Raw genomic sequence first — 24,855 nt, forward strand, 5'->3', positions numbered from 1 at the left:
TGATATAGGACCATTATTTTTAAAGTTATAAGCAATTTTTAGTAAAGCTATTAGTACATAATAGTACCTATGCTAATATTATTAGTATAATAATATCTATATTAGTGATACTAGTATAATAATTCTTATATTAATAACATTAGTATATTGACAATATTAGTATAATATAATAATAATAGCAATGGAAAGTTCAGTATAAAGTATAAATACTCTAAATTTATTTAAAAAATCCTATTAATACAAAGAATTAAGGGTTGCACCCTCGGTATTTTTAAATCAAAATGCAATTCGGCGATAAATATTTTTAAGTTGCAATATATCTATTGCAATATTTCTGAGTTCCAATTAATCCTTTAACTGTAGGTTAATACATACTAATATTATAGCCAGAGGAGTATATAAAGAACAAGTTAATTTTTGTTAATATCAAATGACAGCTATGATTAATATACCACTAAAAATGAAATAAATACAAAAAAAATCTTTTCAAACAAAATATCAATACAGTAATATTATATTAAAATTAAATTAAGATTAAATTGAAACTTTTTTACATTTTACAAAAAGTAGCAGTTAAAGGGTTAAAATACGATTATGGTATAGTGTGCATCGAAATAAAACAAGGATATATTCTTACCAACTGGTGTATCAGGACCTTCCTTCAACCTGAGAATAATTTCCGTTTGTCCATCGATAAGAAAACGTGGCGGATTATTTCTAGCCTCGCAAGTCGTCAAAAGACAAGCAAACACAAAAACAAGGCATTCAGGCTTGAATCTTCGTCTCTTGTACGATCTTAACAGCCATGAAAACGTGATGATTGGCTTTGTTGAGGTCATCTTGTTGGCGAGCTCTGCTTAATTGACATGATTACTTTCTTTTGTCGAATTAGCGTAACCGTTGTGCAGATAATTGCGATCCTTGCTACGATTGTGTGGATCCTTAAACAAAAACCGAAGAAGCATTACATTACAACATGTTCTTATTATAAAATTCAACAAACATTTATTTTGCATTTTCATATTTATTTTCTAATTGCTCTTTCTTTTTAAGAGACATGGGTGAAAAATTGTTATGGTCTCAAAATAATTTTTTTCATCAATTTTCATTAATATTAATATTATGAAAAAATCACTCGAGTTTAAATAATATGAAGAGTTTTATTTACTGAATACTTGTTTTATGTTGATATTAACTTGCAGTCGCTTTGGACCATACATATTCATCGACATATTTACATTTTTAAATTAAGTATAATGAAAGTTAAAATATGCATCGATTTCCCTCAATTACCACAAATTAAACTAAAAATTTTCGAAAAAGCAATACTTTAAATCGGAAAATTGTAAATAAAATATGGTCCAGCAGAAAAGTAGCAAAATATTTAAGTAAATATAAAATGTATTATTAAAAAAATATATAATATATATAGTGTTGAAAATATAAAAGGTACGCGTTCACGCAAGAGAATTAAAATCGATTAAAACAGATAACGCGCCACTTTCAAGCGCTTGTCACTTTCACGCTCATATAACTCGGCTACATGTGATTTTTCTCGGTGAGACCGTGTTCGAGGAATTAAAACAAGTTCCCGGCGCAGATCTTTCAGTTAATTAGTCCGAGTTTAAGACACGTCCCCTGAGAACAGTGTAATTGACCATGCGGAGAAAACGTGCCGAGAGAAGATCACGGATCGAGGTAAAGCGTATTTGTACATCATTCTAAAAAGGTAACGCGGCCAGAGGAAAGCGCGAGTAAACAGTTTACGAAAAGAAAAAGGTTACGGATTTTCTTGTTGGACGAGAGCTGATTTCTCCGAAGCGGTGAAAATTCATTCATGGGTTAGTGGAATTTTCTCGAGATCCTTCAGGAAAACGAGTCGATTTAATCTTTGTTGGTACTCGGTTTCTCTACCATTTTGTACAGCGTAAGTGAACAGCTCGGACCACGTGTCTAAAACTTAAATCAAATTTTAATATATTAGATTAGTTAATTATGCTATTATTGATACGTTTAATTGTGTTGCAACAGAATTACATTTTTATTTTTTTGTTTTATATTGTTAGGTTAGTTGCTACTTTAATCTTGGTAGTTATATTTTTATTATTATATTTTATATTATTATTTACGTTTTTATTGTTTTTAATCTTGTTATTTATGTTTTTATTCATTATGTTTCAGATAATTTGCATTTCTACTTTATTTTAATTTATTATTTATCAGAATTTCATTTTACTTCATTATTCATAACATATTTTCATTACTTTATTTCACCTCACTACTTATATTTTCACTTGATTTCATTATTTATATTTTTATTATTTTTTATTATTTACAATTTATCTTTCATTTTATTTTGTTTAATTATGCTTGAACTTTTGTTCAAAACGAACAACCATGAAATTAAAAAATATTTGAGACATCATCTAAATTTATAAAACCGCCAAATAAAATGTGAAATGAAGAATTATTTTTTCCGCAATAAATTTGTGAAATAATCAAGAAAAAAATTTTGCGAAATTAAATACGAGATGATTGTTTCAAAAATGAGAAAAAAATGACTTTTGGATTTAAAGGGACGATGATGACCATACGAGTGTAATATGAAAGAACTTATTAAAATAACTGCATTTTATTATTGTTAGAACAAAGGTTACGTCAGGTAGAACGTTTTAATTGCACGTTAATGTGTTTGAGTAAATGATTCATAAATAAAGCGTTGTCTATCGCGAAAATAAACGAAGCGAAATATTAACGGAATTACGAAATTATTTATGCTTTGTTATCGCTTTGTGTAATGTGATCTAGCATTATAACAAATGGTTATATGCTATATATATGCAGCGTTAAATACATTGTTAGATAACATTGCGTTCCGCGTTACTAAATTTTATAATTGTTTTTATATATTTTATCGTAAAAGAATACGGAAGTTTATATAAATAATAGCAGGCGTATCAGATGTTTATACAATATTTTCCGCTATTACCTAAAACTACCCACAGCGCAATATTTCATTTTAATTGGTTTTATCAATTATTACAACAATAATTATTATACAAACTTCAATTTTCGTTCTTATCTAATCAATTAAACTTTTGCGTTAAATTTATTTCGAAAATAAAATGTACGTAATCTGTACTTTTTTTTTCTTTTTTCTAAAGTTACATAGCATATGTGTTTATTTTAAATTCCACAACAAAATTATCAAAGTCAACAAGTGTTAATATATCAGCTCTTGTTGCAAAATAAATTAAGTTGATGTTATATATTTATTTAAATAGAATAATGGTAAAAATAGATGCAATAATTATTGCATCTTTATTAATACGATCAAATTGTTCTAATAATTACAGTTTGATGTAATAATTATTTCAGTCTATGCGGAAGTTAATAGACGTGTTATTGAAAGGTGTTTAAGATAGAAATCAAATGAAACTACGAATAAACGCGAACAATCGCTCAGAGATCATCCATAATACATAAGGAATTGAAGAAAGACAAATGAGAGTGAAGCGAGCTATTGTAAACTATCTTCTCGGAAATTGATTTTGTTTTTCACGTTGCTATTACGGTTATGTGGTATAACATCGACATCGTGGGAAACGAATGGTGACTTCCGGCCAGCTTTCACTTAGTTTAATTGTCCTTGTGGTCACTCCCGCCTCCTGACAATCTTGACATTGAACAAGTCACACGCCTTTGTGCAGAGAAAGCAATCGAAAACTTGTTAATCGCTTGCCAGATTGAACGTAATAGCTATAGAATAATTTTGGGGGTTGGTTTTCGAGGTTAACTTTGAACTTTAACTCAAAACGTTAACGTTATTCCCCTATTAGTTCATAAACGGTGTTCAATTAATATGTCTGGACGCTACTTAGGCATTTTCCTATTTTCCCATTTTCACATGTTTCCATTTTCCAATTTTCCAATTTTCCAATTTTCCAATTTCCCAATTTCCCAATTTCCCAATTTCCCAATTTTCCTATTTCTCAATTTCCCAATTTCCCAATTTTCCAAATTTCCCAAATTCCCAATTACTCAATTTCTCAAGTTGTGTACTTCCATATCTCTCAATTTTCCAATTTTTCCATTTTCTTATTTTCCAATTTGCCCAGAGTGAACATTCCTAAAATTTCTAAATCTTTAATTTTCTACATTCTTAAATGATCGATTATTCAAACTTTACAAATCTGAAATTTTTTTATTTTCCAATTTCCCAATTTCCAATGCCCAGCTTCCCAATTTTCATATGTTCACAATTTGATTATTATTAAAATAATAAACTTCTTTAAATAATCCTTCTAATATTGCCTTTACAGAAATATTATTGCATTCATTTAAAATTTGCATTTGCATAATAATATTATAAAATGTTAAATAACGTATAGTTTCAGTAGAAATAAACTTCACTTTGCTATATTGAATTCTGATTTAACAATTCACTCGTTAAATATAAATCTTCGTTTATAAAATTTTTAAAACATTAATATTTATATTTCTGTAAATAATAGGTTCTCAAATATTTTAACACAAAAATGCAGTTTAATTGTTCCATCAAATTAATCGACTTTTTCCATAAATATCTTTTTTACTAGAAGTCCAAAGGAATATTTAAATTTCATTGAAAATGAAAAAAATGTTAATTGACAATTAACTTAGATTTCTGTTACTGCTTTCGTTTTTACATTTCTTACAAGCATTCTAGGTTGTAACTTTATTAGAAACACAAATTCATTTATTTATGACAACTTCCTGAACTATCCATTGCAGACGATTCTACAGTACATAATTTTCTTACTAATGATTTTAATAAATCGCAGCTATACCGTTTTTACAACTTCCTTCTGAGATTTATCTGATAATTGTAAGATTAACTATACAACATCTTACAGAATGTAACGGTTGAAAAAGTTTTGATCGTAACTGATAACTGACATGGGTCGACGAGAAATTCATTTAATGAAAAAACCTTCTGTACTTATAAATAAAAGGAAATGCACATTATTTTCACTTCAAGGAAACTATTTTATGATTCAGAAGTATGGTATTTACAGATGCTACACATGAAGTGCAGGAAAGTTAATATTAATTACGATTTCATTACTGTGCCCTCGTTTGATAAAAACAAGGAAAAATTTTTTATATACATTTATACATTAAAATACATGAAACAGTCTTAAGTATATTTTACGTAGAATGAAAATATACATATGTGCTATTTTTTCCCCAATTTTCCACTTTTCCAGTTCTCTCATTTTCCCAATTTTTCAATTTCCTAATTTCCCAATTTCCCAATTTCCCAATTTCCCAATTTCCTAATTTCGTAATTTCCCAATTTCCCAATTTTCCAATTTTCCACTTTCCCACTTTCTCACTTTCCTAATTACCCAATTTCTCAATTTCTCAATTCCTCAATTTCCCAAGTTGTCTACTTCCAGATCTCTCAATCTTCCAATTTTTCGATATTCCAATTTTCCAATTTTTCAGTTTTCCAATTTTTCAATTTTTCAATTTTTCAATTTTTCAATTTTTCAATTTTTCAATTTTTCAATTTTTCAATTTTTCAATTTTTCAATTTTTCAATTTTTCAATTTTTCAATTTTTCAATTTTTCAATTTTTCAATTTTTCAATTTTCCAATTTCCCAGTTCCCCAATTTTCCTACTTCCAAATCTCCCAATTGCCCAATTTTTAAGTGTAGCAACTCCTAACTTTCCCAACTCCTGAATTACCAAATTCTCGTGCATTCAAATCTCTAAATTATCAAATTTCTTACTTTCAGTTTTTCAAATTATCAAATCGCTCTACATGTTGCAACTTCCATATTCCCTCATTATGAAACTCTCTTTTCTCTACACATCTGAATTTCACACTTTTCGATTATCCATATCTCTAAATCTCCAGAGTTCCATATCTCTAAACTTCCAAATACCAATCATTCAAATCCCAAAACACCTAACAACTTTGAACTCAAACATCTAAAACTTAAAAACAACATATATTCTCAAACGTTACTCACCCTATCCTCATCTAATCAATCTGCTCTACAGGAAATTACTTGAACGACTTTAATCTACAAGTCTTTAATTTGACTCTGTAAAACGAAGCATACGAAAACTGTTATGAACATACTCTCATTACACGTGGATCAGACGGCGGATGTAGAAGCCGGGAGTCTTTATCTTCGGACAATAAACGCGAATCGATATCGATCAAAATGATCGAGTACAATAGGAGATTGGATAGAAACAAAAGGTGTTCGACGGTTGTTGAACCACACAGACTTCATTAAAGCTTCGTTCACTGGTTTCTACACGGTGCTTATTCGTTCGCTTTTGGTAGACAAGAGCATCCGGCCGTGGTCAGTGGTCTGCAAGGCCGATGCCCGGAAACCAGATAGTTAAGCGAGATTACGAAACATCATTAATTCAGTCTCGAAGAGCATCTAGATTACGGAAGAAGTCGTGACCGAGATGACCAACTGTTTTTCAAAATTACAGTTTATACCCGACCACTTTTCTTGCTAACATCGCGTGATAATTATATTGGAGGGAGAGCTGAAGTTATAAACCGTTCGATACCACCCTTTGGAATCCGATAACTTGTACCTATGATGTACTATTAACTTTCAACGTTGTACCGTTTTTTATCGCAAGTGTGTTTCATTGCTAGGCTCTCGTTTATCGCCATTTTATACGACAGGTTTTATAACGTAGGCAAAATGTTGTTGTATTGCTCAAGTAATGTTTAATATAATGGTGAATATTTTTCAGCCATTGCTTGTACTGCATTTGTAATTATATTGATGGATTTTTAACATGGTAAACATGGTGTGGGAGATAGTATGAGTATAGCGCCATTTTGTTTTAGTTTTATTATGAAGCAGTTATAATTATTAAACCACTTAAGTTATATGTTTTAAATGAATTTTAGGTTATGTAGGTTTCTAACTTATAAGTACAAGTTTATTTTACTTTCTTATTATTAAATCACAATAAACTTTGTCATCTGATAATGAAGTATATACAATATCAAAAATCTTTGTCATTTGGTAATGAAATATATACAATATGAATATGAAGCATTCCTAACCTATAAGTACTTTAAGGTACTTTCTTATTATTAAATCACAATAATCTTTGTCATTTGATAATGAAATATATATACGATATGAATATAAAGCATTCCTAACCTATAAGTACAACTGTATAGTATTTTCTTAAAATACTAAAACACAATAAACTTTATCATTTGACAATAAACTACATACAACATGAATATAAAGAATTTCAAACCCAACATACATCATATTCTTACCAATTTCCCAAAAATGAAGATTGCAATTAAACAACAAGGAAATCGATCCTTCTCAGGAAAATGATAGGATATCCAAGAGTTAATTGTGGACATCTCGTTGCGCAATTTCATTTTCATATTCTATACCATCGGAATTAACTTTTGTGCCAAGGTTGTCCTATCTTGCATCCGACATAGCAGGGAATTATTGCCTCGTACGACAACGACAAAGCGCTTTCGAACGATGCAACAAACGATTAAGGTAATTGCAGGTTTGAATGCACGTGCGAAGGTGTTTCACCCGGATGGTTCGACACTTCGGGAACACTTGGAAATATATGCCGTGTAGTGTTCCTCTTGCTAACAGAGTGTATCGGCCACGCTCTTGACTTTTAAAGCTGCTAAATAAGAGACCATGTTGAAGGTTCCTTCTTTTCATACGGTCCCAAACAGCAGTACTTGAAATTAAGGTTGATTGTACTACAAAATATTTCCTGCAATTTGTAGCCTCTTCAGGAAATTCTATTTTTCACTTCAGGAAACTTTAAAAATATTTGTATTTTATTTTCTTAGACAAATTAAGTTGGTTGTATGAGAGACATGTAAGTTGAGACAATTTTGTTTTATCGTTAATGATTAATAGTATCATTTATTGTAGTTAGATATATTATATTTGTTTTAATTATAAATTCATGTTATATTGATGTTAATTAATTATATTAATTATATTGATTATATTAATTATATTGATTATGTTGATTATGTTGATCATATTGATTACATTGGTCGTATTGATCATATTGATCATATTGATCATATTGATCATGTTGATTATATTGATCATATTAGTCATATTGATCATTTATTCTATTGATTGTATTGATTGTATCGATTGCGTTTATTGTACTTATTGCATTGATTGCACTAATAGCATTGATTTGAATTAATGATAAATTACAGACTAACTTACTGCAGGTCATCGAATTTATTTTTGTTGATTGATATAAATAAAACTACATAATAAATTACTTCTAATTGACCATATATGCAAGAACAAACTAAATATTATTTATCTTACCAACATTACCGTTCTAAAACTAAACCCACCTAAAAACCATTAATTCGCGAACCAAAGTGTGTAACTAATAAAAGTAAATCAAACTAGTATTAGAATTTAATTTGGAAACCGGTCGATATATCAAAAATTTAATTGCCTCACTCCAGCAATTAAGAACCGCGAGGCAATTACCAGGTAAGGAAAGACAATAATTACGTTAAGAATCGGGCAATGTTTCCATTTGAATTTCCAAACGGGCACACTCGCAATCAATGGTACACCATGTTGTTAACCCACGAGGCAAGGACATCCTTTGTGTGTGTTTCACTTGGTGAGAGAACAGAGGAAGTTTTTATGCATGGTGGTCCGTCGAAAATAGATAGTAAGGTCGTGTTTCCAATGGGGGATACTTGGAGGTGCGTGACGTCATTTCCTACACCTGTCATGCATGCTTCCGAATGATAACACCGCAAGGGGGTATTGACACACCCCATACAATCGTCTGCTGCTCGGTACACCCCATAGACAATATCGTTGCGTGACGGTGTTTCCCGTACCGTCGATACGTGCATGATCGCTCCTCGACGAAATGCGCATGTACCGATCATAAATTGCTACTTGCGACGGTAATTGTTTCAACTCGTGAAACTCCGGCGATTTTCATTTTTAATACCGTTTACAGTTAGGAAAAGCATTGCATGGTTTATCGCTTTAGTGGATCTTGGTGTTCAGTATACCAAGATTATGAATTATGGTGAACATTGAAGTATTCTTTGTTGTGTGCTTTTGAATTAAAACACTAGATTTATGAAACCCGGAAAAATGATGGGTCGTAGATTTTGAATTATGGAAAAGAAGACTGTTAAAAAAGTTAATCGAGATGAAGAATCTTAGCAAGCTTTATTATTTATTTTTATAATTTAGTTTAAATTTAGATGTAACCTTGAGTGTCCGTAAACTGTATGTGATTCAGTAAATTTTGTTTGATTTTAAACATCATTTAATGTTTGAATTTCTTTCTCTTCTTGGAAGCAATTTTAATCAAAAAGACAGTTGGAATTTTCATGGAGATGAACAAATTTATATACTTTAGTATTTTATTTGATAAAAAGATTTATACGATAGTTGAGTGTTAAGTAAATATTTCTTCTTTATATTAGTTGTTTTCCTTTACTGCTAGGGGTTGTGCCTCATTTTTATAAAATTTCAATATTTTTAATTTTATTACACTTACGTTATTTTCTTTTGTGTTTTATAGGAAAATGATAATCAATTTATAATCATATATGTTACAAATAATTTTTCAAATGAATAGAAAGAAATTTTGATATAAGTAGAGTAGGAAGTGTAATGGTAGAAAAATTCAAATAAAAAATGAAAAATAGTCTGCAACTATGTATGACACATGAAATAGTTACGCAAGCTGTCAAAAAACATTGATATATGCATCTTTATCGTGGAAAGTATCAATTACTTCATCTCGGTTACCTCGATCGTATTACGTTTCTTAAAGGGACAAGTTATCGAGTGAGAAAAGAACTTATACAGATATGTTCAAAACAGATAGTATAGTGAATAAAATGTGTGGTTACAATAAAAAAATTTAATAAGACTTAAAAATATGAGGACTTGAAAATTGAGAGATTTAGAATATTGGAAAATTAATGAAACTTGCAAATTTGAGATTATAGAAATTTAGAGATCTAGAAATATAAAAATTTTCAGAGGGAAATTTAGGACTTTTCAGATTAGAAAAATTAGAAAATTTGGAAATTTAAAAATTTTAGAATTTGAGGGCTTGGAAATTTTGACACTTGAAAATTTGAGAATATGGAAATTTAGAGATCTAGAAATATAAAAATTTTCAGAGGGAAATTTAGGATTTGTCAGATTAGAAAAATTAGAAACTTTGAAAATATAAAAATTTTAGAATTTGAGGGCTTGGAAATTTTGAAACTTGAAAATTTAAGAATATGGAAATTTAGAAGTATGGGAATTTGAGATTTGCGAAATGAATTTATGGGTTCAGAAGTGTAGAAATTTGGGAATTTCAGAATTTCTCAAATTTCAGAATTTCGAGAATCGTGTAATTTACACTGTGAAATTTCAAAAATTAGAAACTTGATAATTTGAAATTCCCTAATTTGAGAATCTATAAATGTAGAACCTAAAGATTTGAAAATTAGGAAATTTATATCTGATATTTTTATTAATATTACATTTTATTAAAATATAACTTCGCATTGTTATTTAAATTCATACTTATTTGAATAACTTCATACTGTTATTTCAATACAAACTTAATAATATTATATAACTTTATAATACTATTTAAATTAACACTTAATTATATAACTTTATTATTTTTATAACTTGAATATTATTTAAGTTTGTACTTAATTATATTTACCTACTGTGATTCAATAAGTTGAACCAACATCTCATGCAGAATCAAGAAACTTCTCAAGAAGCGCTCTTCTCAGTAACTACACATTTCTTGCATAGTTACACTGTCTGTTAAAGCGTTATTCCGGTAACAGAAAAACTTGGACAGATTACTGGGTGTAATTTACACTTTTTCATGAGTTCGCAAGTTAAACTTGTGGGTACTTAAAATACCGACATCCTTTGTGAATAACCCTGTACGTGCCGGTTGTCTGCGTGTTAACTAAATTGTCTTCACGTGGAAAACGCTGTAAATATTTTGTTGCAAACAATGTGTTAATGTAGTTATTTATCTTAGTTAACAAAATTAACACATTTCATTTAATTTTATTATTTAATTTATATAATGCAGCGAATTGTACAATATAAATTATATAATATGAATTACGTTTCATTTAATTTATATATTCATATGATTAGTATAAGATATGCGTAATTTATATATTTATACGATTAATATATGAATTAAAATTGGTGTAAGTGTAATGTATCATTTTCCATAAAATATTTACTAAATATATAACAATTGCTTTATATTTATTAAAAGATATTTAATATTTAAACATAGAACATGAACAATTTTTATTTTTATTTATAAATGACATAATCGCGCACATTCTTCTATGCTCCTTATGATATAACCTTGCAATTTATTAAAAGAATACTGGCGTGTCCTCACACACGAAGAAAATAGACATTTTTTAATGTAAACATAACTTTCTAAGAATTTACTACAACAAGATTTTTACCGTATAAATAAAAGCTAACTGTATAAACTGCGTTACACAAAAGTATTCTTGTGGAACATAATTACTGATGCTTCCATACTACATTATAATTTTAATTTTACTTCAATTGCAATATAGAAGATTTTCCGTTAGTTTCGCATTAAGATGCTTGAAACTTATTTCTAAGAACAGCGTTAAATTAAGAAATTAAGTAAAAAATTATTAACATTTTTGTCTAAATAAATATTGCAGTAATATTTATATGTAGTTGAAAATTTAGTACTATTTACATTTGATAAATGATATTTTGCATTATATTGGTATTAACAAAATTCATTGAATTTGCAGTGTATGATTAATTTTATGAACAATAGTATGTATCATATATTTTTGTAATAGCTTTCATATGTTTTTTATGGCATATTTCATATATTTCATATAATTTATTGTTGTGGTATATTGCATATACTTCATATAGCATGTTTCATACATTTCATGTAATATATTTCACAAACTTCATATCATATATTTCATGCACTTTATGTAGCATATTTCATATATTTTTAATAGTATATTTCATATACTTCAAAATAAAATTCATGTTATGTAGTACATATTACATATTATGTAGTACATTTCTCATATTGTATATGTATAGTATATTTCATACATTTAATGTAAAATATTTCACATACATTTCCTTCTATGTCATAGAATTTGTCATATGTGAACGTCATATATGTATACATATGTCATATGTGTAATGTATGTCATATATTGTATATGACATACAACATATATTTTATTCTTATTTTCAGTAATATTTATCATAAACATAAGCAATAGACTACATTTCTCATATATAAACATCATGTATGTATCCATATGTCATGTGTGTAATGTATGTCATATATTGTATATGTCATATATTATGTATGTCATATATTGTATATGTCATATATTGTGTATGTCATATATTGTATTTGACATACATCATATATTTTATTCTTATTTTCAGTAATATTTATCTCAATCATAAACAATAGACTACATTAATAATTTTTATACTAAAACTTGAGAAGCAACTTATATTCCCAAATAAAAAATCAACATACAAATCTAACCTCAACAAATAATAATTCATAAAAATTGAGTAAAGCTTGCAAATTATTTCCTAGTCATCATAAAATGTCTCAGATGTAAATCCTCAACATGCTTTCGCCGTTGATCACTATCTTACTTCTCGCACATTTAAGTCATTCATTTTATTACACTTCCAATCCCAACAATAAGATCATTATTGCAGGAAAAGTGGAATCTATAAATGATTCTGTGAAATGTAACGCACTGCGTGAGAACGAAGTTCCATCACAAAGGAAGTGATTTGCAAAAAATAATTATTAAGACATTTCATAATAAATAAAAAAGTGAAATGAAGTTTCGTCATGTCATTGTGTTATACAGGCGAAAAATGATTACAGTGCGATGCTTTCGGTGCAGTCAGAGATTGCATCACGATTATTAGTCATTAATTGTTAATTGTGGTATCGTGAAAAAATTGAGGACGCCAGTAATCACATTCGATTTCTACAGCATCGGTTTAACGATTTGCTATTGTACTTTTCATTTCTTGTGTGCTATTTTGCAATGTTCGAACGCTGAGAGGTGCACAGATATTGTTACTCAATTTTATCAAGTAGGTCGCTGTATGTTACATTTTATGATATACATTTTATTAATATGAATATATTGCGTTCAAATTTATTGTAATTAGAGAGAATCTAATAATGATTCTTAAAAACTATATTGCATACTTCTGTAAAATGTTTATATGTAGATAGTAATAATTATTAGATTAGTAGATTAGTTAGAAAAATGTTTATAGATTTTTAAGTAAGTTGCTGTGCTTTCTGAAATATAATTTTGAAATTTTTTAATATTATTGGTTTTGAATAATACAGTTCAATTTCTAAACTCTCAAATTAATACATTAAAAATCTTAGGACTTTGGAATATTGAGATATTCAGATTTCAAATTTGGAGATAAAAAATTTGTAAATTCTTGAATTGTTACATTCATAAATTTAAAAAATTCTGAAGTAATTTTTGAAGTGATTTAATTTTCAAATTTGCAAGCTTTTAAATTCGTAAGTTCTTAAATTCTCACAGTGTTAAATTTTAAAATTTTTACATTCTCTGATCCAAAATACTCAAATTTTAAATTACTAAATTGTCGAATTTTCAAACACCAAACTTTCACGTTGCTAAATCTTATAATCTCCAAATTCTCAAACCCCAAATTCTTACATTGCTAAATTCTCAAATTTACAAATTCTATGATGCCAAATACTCAAACTTCAAATTCTCAAATTTACAAATTCTGTAATCTCAAATTCTCACATTCTTAAATTCTCAAATTGCAAAATTCTCACATTGTTCGATTCTCAAGATTCCCAATTCTATAATCCCAAATTCTCACATTGCTAAATTCTCGAATTGTTAAATTCTCAAATTCTAAAATTCTCAAATTCCAAAATTCTCAAACCCCAAATTCGTAGACTACTAAATTCTCAAATTTCCAAATTTTCACATTACAAAATTCTCAAATTTCCAAATTCTCACATTCCAAAATTCTCTAATTTCCAAATTCTTAAAACCCAAATTTTCAAATTACCAATTTCTCAAATTCCAAACTCGATAATCCCAAATTCCCAAATCTTGAATTCCTAAATCCCCAAATTCTCAAATCCTCAATTCCTCAAATTCTTAAATTTCCAAATTCTCAAGTCCCAAATTGTCATATTCCAAAATTCTCACATTGCCAAATTCTCAAATCCCAAATTTCTCAAATTGCAAATTCTATAATGCCAAATTCTCAAGTCTGAAATTCCTAAATTCCAAAATTCTCAGACCCCAAATTCTAAAATTGCCAAATTTCCAATTTCTCAAATTCTAAATCTTCACATCCTTAAATTCACAATTACCACATTTTACTTGTGATACATAATGATTGATCATGCTTAATGCTTCACTCTTTATTTATTTAAAAACCTACATTAACGCAACTCCCCTATAAAAATAACAAAATATCGACAGCAACCTCATACAAAAATTTGAAGGTTAATTAAAAACGTCGAATTTTAATTGCACATCCAACTTATGAAATTTCTCACTTATATAATTCTCCGAAGCGTTACTCGTGGCGTGCACGTTACCTAAACGCGTCACGATATAAAAGTGCTGTCAAACTTTCCAATGATCACGAACCGCTCGCTAAATTTCTCCGGTACAAACTAAAACATATATATACCCAACCATCAAAAATTTAATCGAATATTACTCACCGTTTCCATAGAACTGTCGTGCACGATGCTACGCTTCATTCTTCTTCCACAAGTTTCATCTACTCTTACAACCATATTAAAGTATACATTTTTCTAACAGTCGCACTATTTCATGTCTTATTTCAACCAATTCTTTTGTTACAAAACCACGTCTGAAATCACTCTATAATAAATTGTTCTTTCTAAACTTTCACTGGTGATACGTCACTTCGTTTAAAATCCGCATATTTCACTTTCGTAACTGTTTAAAAAATAATTTTGAATTGCGTTCGAGGAAATTGATATGTTTTAATGAGGAGGAGAGAGGTTTTTGTTTTAAGGGGTTTAGGGTATCAATTTAAGGGTGACAATGTGGTGATAAAGTGAGGAGAGCACGAAACGTGTTCACCTGAACAGGTGAGCTCGCGGCGGTATACTGAACGTTCGCCAACGGCGATAAACTCCGTTTACCCACGGCAGTGCATCACCCTCCTAACTTTGTCTGGTGTTAGAAATCGAGCTACAAATACTCTTGAAAAATATTCTAACTGTATTTTTAATTTATAGTCGTATAATCCCTGATGCGATACTGTAATTTGTTTCAATAAAATAATCTGTCAAGTTTGAAACACATTTCGAATACACATATAACAGAAAGGTATTACATTTCTGAATATAAAATTTGAAGGCTTGAAATATATTGAGAGAATATGTATGAAATGCATGTATGTATAAAACATATCTGGAAAACGGACCTCACATTTTCCATGAAATTCATGATTTTTTAAGTATAGAACCACTGAAATGTGAAGAAAAACCGTACAAAGTACAGTAATTATTTATGGTGAAAAATAATTGTGAATTCCTTGAATTATAAGTGTAATAGGATATGTGAATGGTTTAGTTACACATACGTTCATGTATGTTTGCTTCAACGATTTCAGAAATTGACAGAGTAATGTAACTTTTATGTATTCTCATGACATCGTCATTATTTAGATATACTTGACTACAAAAATAATTATTTTAGTTACTTGTATATGAACAAAATAAACTTTCAGTGGAAAAATTAGAGGAATCATGAACCACATGTGTGTACGTTTCGTACATGTTTTTCTTCACAATTGTAAAAATTAATAAAAACTATTATTTTTATGTTTATTTAAAATATTATTAAGTTGAAGACTTAATACTTGTAGATGAATAAATTTTTTAGTAGGAATGATCAAAATTATTCACAAGCAAGAATCATTGAAATCATACACATATGTGTGTACGTTTTCCACGCGTCTTCCTTAATAATTACAAAAATTAATAAAAACTGCTATTTTTATTTGTTGTATTGGAACATCAGCAACAGTTATGTATATTTAATATGAAATTTCAATAGTATTATTTTAATTACTTGTAGAAGAACAAAATTTGTAGTCAGCCTAAATTTTTAGTAAGAATGATCAAAATCATAATTGAACCACATGTTACATATGCATCTTCAGAACAGTTTTCTTAACAATTCCAAAAATTAACCAAAATATATTATTATTACGTTTTGTATTCTTACATCAGCAACAATTATGTAGATTTAATATGAAATTTCAGTATTATTATTTTAACTACTTGTAGAAAAACAAAATTGTTAGTCAGCCCACATTTTCAGTAAGAATGATCAAAATCATGATTGAACCACATGTTACATATACATACACAAACGTACATAAAATACGTACATAAACTGTATCTTCAGTACATTCTCCTCTTAAAATGAAGTTAGAAGTTTTACGTTTTTTCTAATCAGCAAATCCACAAAAGTTCAAATACGAAATTTCAAAACTATTTCTATAATTACTTGCAAAGGAAACCTCTCAGTAATGAACCACTCGCAGAAAAATAAATGAAAGCATCATTCAGAGATCGGTGTTTATCGATCAATAACCGCGTTATCGAATGATCGATTCGGTCACCTGTTCGGGCGGACTCACGACAACAAACTGAAGACAGAACTAAGAAAGGCATGGGGAGATCGGTGGCCGGTGTTCGTTCTGCGGTGTGAGCACTGACCGTACACAGAATACCACAAAACGTACGGTTGTTCGAAGTTAAATTCAGCCCATCGTGTTCTCCGAGGCGTGCACCGACGGATTTCCCCTCTTCCCGTCCTTTGGTCACCTGTCTGGACACCCGTCCACAGGATCATACTTGTGGGAAAGGTGGGGAATCGATCGAGGAGCAGAAATTCGTGATATCCGCGCGAAATCGATCGCGATCGTTCGCTGCTAAAGTAGGCTAAACGAAAATGATATCACGGTTTAGAGAGAAATGAAGGTCAGCCAGCAGATAAGTTCTGGACGATTATAAAGTAAGATGTAGAAGTGTTAGTTTGGAAAAGTAGAGTTTCTATTCTTCTTTTCGAAATATTCATTGGCCTACATTGTTTAGGTATCATCGGTATGCGTTTGTTCTTTTTACGATTGCAGTCGCTGTTCTTAGAGTTTTATTGGATGGAGTAAGTTTTATTTTCTCTATAGTAATTTACAGATACTGCTTTACTTTCTCTGTAATATTTGTACGGATAGAAGTTTTACTTTTGCCGACCTTGATTAGGCAACAGGATTTGTGTCTTCTGGGTCTATGGGAATAAGGAAATAGTCTTACTATGTTTAATATCTGATTTGAACATTTATTTGAACCTCGTTATGAACTGATTTGAACCTTGTTATTACAATGATTATATCAAAACTATGTAATATAATAATACTACATAATTTTATTAACAGGAATAAGTGTATTACTCGCAAGAAATTAATATAATAAACCGATAATATGGCACAAACCTTCAGACATGCTTCTTCATTTTATACAAATGGCGCCCTCAGAATATAGCACACTAGTGTTATCTGCAGGTGAACGTCAGGACTAACAGAACAGAAGGCTTCGTTTTATGAACTCTGCAAACCTTTTGACATTTAGATTTCATATTTTATAGGAATTAGAATATCCTGTAGTTTCAAAACAATACAAATAATGACATCATAATTTACTTAGAACGTAATGATTGTAATCTAAAAAATTATAGTTTATAAAACATTACAGTTGTTTACTGTAAATAAACCATCAAAACTGATGAAACAAAATTTTATTTGTTTGTCTGGTGTGTGACTGTTTCGGTTTTCTGGAGTTCGAAAAAATTTGTCTTTCAATGAAATATGACATGACGATCATAATTGTTGTGTAGATCATTTAGCTGTCTGATATAGCGGAACACTGTACCGCTTTGTGATAACAATATTTCAAAATTAGTCAGTTCAATGTACTTTTTGCTTCTAGTGTTTCACTCCATTTTAGTTATTATTAACACACTGAATAAACTAGTATACAATTTTCCAAAAAGAAACTATTTTATTCTCTTCTCTTATTACTAGATAAATGCTGTAGAGTTCAAAAGTGCAATAATTTAAATTATCAACTGTCATAAAAACTGAGGCGATATATTAAATGTGTTGAAACTATTGGAAGTACTAATTGACACAGTAGAAGACAAAACAGTCACTAATTTTTTAAAAGAAATACAATTTTCTAGATTGACAATGTTATACTGTATCGGTAGATGACGCTAGCGATACAGTTCGCAAAGCGCGCGTTCACACAAAATGTAGAAATAAATTATGTGAAATAAAATATAATTTTTGATATTAATAGAGTTTATGAGCTATTATTAATACAACTATTACTGTCCAATCTGATGAATTTCTTATTTTTCACTTATTCTTTTTATTAATATAAATTATACATACATTCATTATTTATATTAATATCAATATTACATATTTATATGCGCCTCTTATAATTTATATTAATATCGATTCGTCCTCTTCTTTGTACAAATTGGAAACACGCTGTATAAATACACAAATTCTTTTATAAATGTAACTCATGATGTTGTGAATATCAGGTGCATATAGGTTTCCCTAGAAAAAATAGTCTCACTAGTTATAATCCATACTTGCCACATATAGTATCTAGTTTACTCAAAATATTTTCGGACTATATAAACAAACTATTTTCAGATATGCATTTGTTTGCAAAAATAACAAATGAATTTACTATTAACTTCGAAGTCACTTTAAAAAACTTTAGCCAGTGACTACAAATGTTGTAGTCGGCTTCGGTTGAAATCGTTGCTGCATTCGTCAGTAGATGACACTAATAGCGCTGTGGCGGTCTTTTTAAAATTCAGAAGTAAAGTGTTCAACCCATATAATATTGCGTTGTAAAACAAAACAAAAGTTCTCCATAAACGAAACATGAAGGTATTTTATTACAGAAGAGACGTATTACTAGAAAGGAAAATGTTGAAACACTAATATTCAAACGCAAATCATATTATTCAGAATGAACTTGCAATGTGTTCTCTAATTTTTTGAACGAGTATAGGTAAAAATTTCAAGTAATGAATGTAAACAAATTATAGAATATTAACTATATCTATATCTACCAGCCATTATTTATAACAAATTTTGATATTCCATAGACATCTCAAACTCCTTAAATCTATCCACCGTTGTTCATTGATACATATCGTTTTCTTAGCATTTAATTTTGAAAGAAGTAAAGAAATTTAATTCTAAAACTTTAACATTGTTTGTCTGTTTCAAATAGAATTTACGAACCGTTTCAAATAGTAATAACATAGTACCAACAAATTATTATCGTAACAAAAATATTTCAAATACATTTAAACAAAGCTTGAAGTACAATCCCCATGATATTTAGGAATCTGTAAAATATATTAAAAACCTCGTAACCGATAACGTTATACTGCACATGTTTGCAAATATTTGTCAGAAACATCCCCATGTCAGAAACATCACCATATAATTTACCCTGCGAGGAGAATAATGATGATTAGTACGCAATTAGAAGCGAAGGAAGTTATGACTGCTATGTCAATTGTTCCTTAATACAACCAGCAGAATAGGACTTTAGCTTACACGTATGTAGCTTTAAGATAACGAACAGATTTTATTTAAAGAAGACAGGTCTTTATTCTCGTAGAACTTGTTTCGTACTCAGACATTACGTGATGTTACTGTGAGAGCTTCTTTGCTCAAAAGTACGTGCATATGTATTCAAAGAGGAGTGACCTTTCGTACCCCTTCATGTATCTGAAGATGAAGTAACTGTACGTGATTTTTATTTGTAACATGTTCACAATGAATCTCTTGTATCTATTCTCCTTGGATGTCACATGTACGAATATGTCTTAAAAGCCGAATTTTTCTTGCTAAGCACTTCACATCACTTGCTTCTCTACTTTTTCTTAGACATCACTGAATTGTGGTCTGAAATATTCTTCACCCCTAATCTACTGATGTGTGATACATAATTTGACATTAAAAATAAATACATATTCATTCAGAAGAAAGGCATCATGATAAATTTTATAGTTTGGAAAAGAAAGTGAATGATATATTAGTAGAAATAAAAAGTTTGAGGTTATGTTGTAGTTAGGTTATTTACACTTTAGGTTATTTTTATTTACTTGAAGTTATTTCTAAAAATTTGAAGTAATTTTTAGCTAACATTATATTTGATTACTTTGTGTACTTCAATTTATTTTTATAAACTTGATTCAAATAAAATTTCTGTGCAACTCATAGCTCTTTTTGTTCTAAGAACTGCACCCCAAAGAGTGAAAAGAGATAGAACATCCTGCCGACATACTTGTGATTACGTGATTAATCTTCCGCCTAATACCCATCTTTTTGCTAAATAAATGATTCGTCAAATTGTCACAAGTATTTAATATATCATGATACGCTACGATTGCATAAACATCCCCCGTCTGCCAATAAGATTAAAAATACAATTATAAATGAATATTGAAATGAATAATTAGACATTCGTTAGAACTAAATGTGACGTTGATATTGAATATCAGCATTACACGAGTTGACTCAGTACGAGGATCATGTTGTTCAATATATCATTGGAGTCCGATGAAGCTGGCTGTAATATTGGCAAAACGCCTACAAACATCGCTGCACGTGCTCATGCTCGGAAAGCCCGGATTAAATGATAGCGATAGCTATGAAAAATTTGTTCGTTAATACATAAATGTACGACCTTCAGCCAAGGTTATGTTCTCCTAATCTTAACAATATTAGATTATATTTTTTGATTCGTAAAACTTGCTCTTACAGTTTTCTTTTATTGCTTCAAACATTTCTGCTAGGTTTCCTTTGAAATTTCCTAATAAAATTTTCTTAAAATTATTTTGAAACAATTAAACAAAATATCTTGTGAAAACATAAACATAATATTTTGTGAAAATGATGGAGTTTGTTAAATTAAATTAAATTAAATTACGTTTATAATTAGGGTAACATAAAATTAACCCCTAAAAAAATATACTTTGTACCCAATTAGTTCAATAGCTATTTTAGCTACTAATGGTGGAGTTACCAAAAAAGCTTTTTCCTCCTCTCAAAGAAATCTCATTTTAAGAACGTCATTTCGTGCGTTACATTTTCTCGAGATATGACTTTCTTACCACCTGTACCGCGATCTTCCATATTCTGTTGCAACCAGAATCGCAGTTCATATATTTTATAGAGCGACTAAAAACAGTAAGAACGTTTTCATGGAAATATAAACGCGCAAACGATGCTTCTCATGATAATTTTACGGTGATGCTTTTCTTTCAGTCAGTCATGAAATGCACTCGTGTAATGATGCACTTATATTAAACGACTTCTTTGCCCCGTTCTCGGGAATCGAACAATTTTCATTGGACATCGTGTCATTAACCATCAGCGACATATTTATTCATTTCGAATAGTGATCGTACATGCACTAGGGGATCCCCCTTTCTATTACTCGATTTTTTGTGATAATCCAGCGACAGCGACGTGATCCTGGCAATCATGATATCCAACTCGTAGACCTTGGTAACTCTTATATGGAATGCCAAGCAGAAGAAAGTATCTGAGAAATTCAATGATATTCATCTAGAGAAGAAACTCGTTCCCGTGGGCGGAATATGAATGAGATGTCAAGTATGACCCAAAGAAAAAGATCTTTAAAGTCTTTCTTTACCCCCGTCTAGGATTTCATTGAAACGGAATTGAATGAATTCAAAGCCCACGCTACGACTCCAAATGTTCCATTACGCAACGTACATCGATAATTTATCATGACGATATCGTACCTGAGTTCTTGGAATGTTACCCTTTTTATTGCCTATCGGCCTGTCAATAATGTCGGATATTTTGTCAGAATACCATTTCAATTTCATGCAATAAACTCGGGGAATACGGTTGCTCTTCTTTTGAAAATATTACCTTTGTATCCGTTTGAAAATGGTAAATAATTTGAAAAATTACATTTTTATATATGTAATTTGTCAATGCAGTTGTAGCCTTAAACATTGGAATTCTTATCAATAAACATCAATTATATCAATTAAGAACAAGTGTTAGGGATACAGGGTTAACTTGACATGTCATGAGGAAAATATACATAAAAATTTTATTTGGATTTCTTCTATACAATGCAAAATCGTGTTTCGTACTGCAATTTATAACAGTGTTCAATTTATAACAGTTTTGTTTAATTTATAACAATGACAGTTTGTAGTTTCCGGAATTTATGAACGTATTTCTGCAACTGCATGTGTACAGAGTTTTTGATAGTAACAGTTTATTTGAAAAAGTATTATATACACCATATCACTGTGGTTAGGTCCCTCATTTAATGTAACATGAATTTGCTCGAATTCAATATTATGAGCAAAAGGAGATGTGTGCATCTAAATTGACATCAAGCCAATGGAGTCCACATTGCTTCCAGCTACCACCTTATTAGATGTACTACAAATATGAAGCATCTGAGAATATTTTTCGATCCACAGTTCCAACTGATAAATGTTACAAATCAGCTAATAAACAAAAATATATAAAAATAAATAAAAAAAAATTCGATTATATTTCAAAATATATTTCAACCAGTCAACTACATTAGGCCACTGTGTTAATCGAAAACTTTATTTCGGTTCGAATTGTTCCTCTTAATGTTAACAAAATTTTCTGTAGAATAAATATGTAATATGTTTTGCTGTACCTTTTATAGTAAAATATGATTATTTACCCATATTGCTTTATTTAATTACGCATTCAGTATGAAAATGTAGAACTCCACAATTAGCTATGTGATCCCCTCTCAACATACTAAAGTTAGAGTACAAACAGTTGCAAAATAAGTTGCGAAAGTACAAAATATTATTTGTATCTACTTATTCCCTCCTTTCTATAAACCCCATAAATTGTTCGAAATAATCCGATTCGAATCTACTTGCAATATGCTTAGATCCATCTCTAACGTAATGGTCGCCTGTCAGACTGTCGTTTCATCGCGAACGCCTATCCGCAGAGTCATAATTTCTTCCCGATATTCCCTATTTCTCCCGTTTCCCGAGCTTTTGTTCCTACTGTCCGTTCGAACAAAAAGTGAAAGATGAGCGTTACCAAAAAGAGCTCGTTGGTACACCAGAAGGAGTAGCAGGTCGAATGAAAAAAACCACGCTGGACATCCTTTCTTCCAATGCATAAGCGTGCCTTCGTACAGGTATTAACCTCCCTCTCTCTTTCTCTCTCTCTCTGTCCCACGCGTGTACACTCAGGCTATAGTCATCGGATTCTCTTTTAGGGACCGTGCTAAGACTGCCAGATTAAAGTATATAACCGGTTCGCAGCTGCAGCCAGACTGGAGACTGGGCATCGGCCGGCAACCAACAACCACACACCATGGCACATCTCCAGGCATACACTATGGCGCCAGGGGCGGACTCACCGTTCCAGCTGCATATGGACCGTGTGCATTTCGAAAGTTTAATCCCATCAACATTACGAATCGATCGATTCGATCTTGCGGTGTGTTATACGACCGTTCGCGACGATTTGCGGTTTTCTCGCTTGAAATTCATTTATCGGCCTTTATTCGAGTCTCTGCTTCTTAATCCTTTCGTTACGAGCTTCACACTAGATTTACGGAACCCGTCAAAATCAACGATCTTAGATTCCTTGTTTCAACGGAAATTTATGACCTCTCGTTCTGACTTCCGAAGATCATCAATTTTTTTGTGGCTTTTTATTAAGACACTTTAGTTTTTTATTTTTATGGGTTCTTGTTAGTGTGGGAGCTGTTGAATCTACATCAGTTTTGCTTTTTAGGGAGCATTTTTTAGTAATTTCGTAACTGGGAATAGAAAGCCTGTTTACAAGATATTTATGTGAATTTTGTTAGGTTGTATTTTTTATACTTAAGTAGCTCACATTAGATTAATATATTTGTACAATATGATTACTTGAATATACTTCAATTTTTTAATGATACATCACTGTACAATGCACTATTTAGACACATAATTAAATTTCATGTTTTCTGTAATTTAAAATACATGTCACATGACTCGTGATGACTCGATTTTCTTATTTAATGAAATTTTATACTTCTCTTTGATTATGCAAACTTATAATAATTCTTTGTATTTTTGTTCTTTAATCTACTTGTCCCATCCATTTTAGAACAGAGTTTTATTAAATAGTTTCGATGTTAAATAAATGACTTTTAAAAATGTTATAAATGAATAACTTCTTCAGATATATTAATATTATTTGCGCTGCTCTATCTGACGAAATACGATTTGCAAATACCTATTACATATACAATAGACTCTCATTATATTGTCATGCTTTAAATTGATAATTGAGTTAGTTTCTGTCACATCGACTTTCACGCTTACGTAACACTAAGATCTACAAACTGCTGCGATATTTTACCGATGCTATTTTACTTTTTTTTGAGAACCAAAACGGTAGCACACGACAGGTTCCCTAGGAGGAAGGGGGACCACCTATTACCCCCTTCTGGGTCCGCCCCTGCACAGTGGCCTAATCTGACAAATCCACAATCTAACAGACTGACAAAAGTCCTAATATATGTACTTA

At 30.1% G+C, this 24,855-nt stretch overlaps 1 protein-coding gene and 1 long non-coding RNA gene across 6 annotated transcripts in view; one reads left to right on the top strand and one right to left on the bottom strand.

The window, feature by feature from the left end:
- The window catches only part of Cad88C (cadherin 88C), a 42,059-nt gene extending 25,134 nt beyond the window's left edge, over positions 1-16,925 (bottom strand). The window contains exons 1-3 of one of the 5 annotated variants that reach the window (XM_076533206.1): positions 16,910-16,925; positions 14,873-15,113; positions 638-941 (exon numbers count right to left, since the gene is read on the bottom strand). In XM_076533206.1, the coding sequence (XP_076389321.1) occupies positions 638-839 (202 nt within the window). In that variant the 5' untranslated portion in view covers positions 840-941; positions 14,873-15,113; positions 16,910-16,925. The other 4 variants (XM_076533205.1, XM_076533204.1, XM_012295971.2 and 1 more) reach the window with 4 other exon arrangements.
- LOC143264751 (uncharacterized) lies at positions 1,552-23,667 on the top strand. The gene is made up of 3 exons (XR_013038670.1): positions 1,552-1,698; positions 23,216-23,473; positions 23,555-23,667. It is a non-coding gene; the product is annotated as an uncharacterized LOC143264751 (long non-coding RNA).
- Positions 23,668-24,855: the final 1,188 nt, after the last annotated feature.

This window comes from Megachile rotundata, chromosome 7, assembly GCF_050947335.1.
Source record: "Megachile rotundata isolate GNS110a chromosome 7, iyMegRotu1, whole genome shotgun sequence".
In the NCBI taxonomy this organism is placed as follows: domain Eukaryota; kingdom Metazoa; phylum Arthropoda; class Insecta; order Hymenoptera; family Megachilidae; genus Megachile; species Megachile rotundata.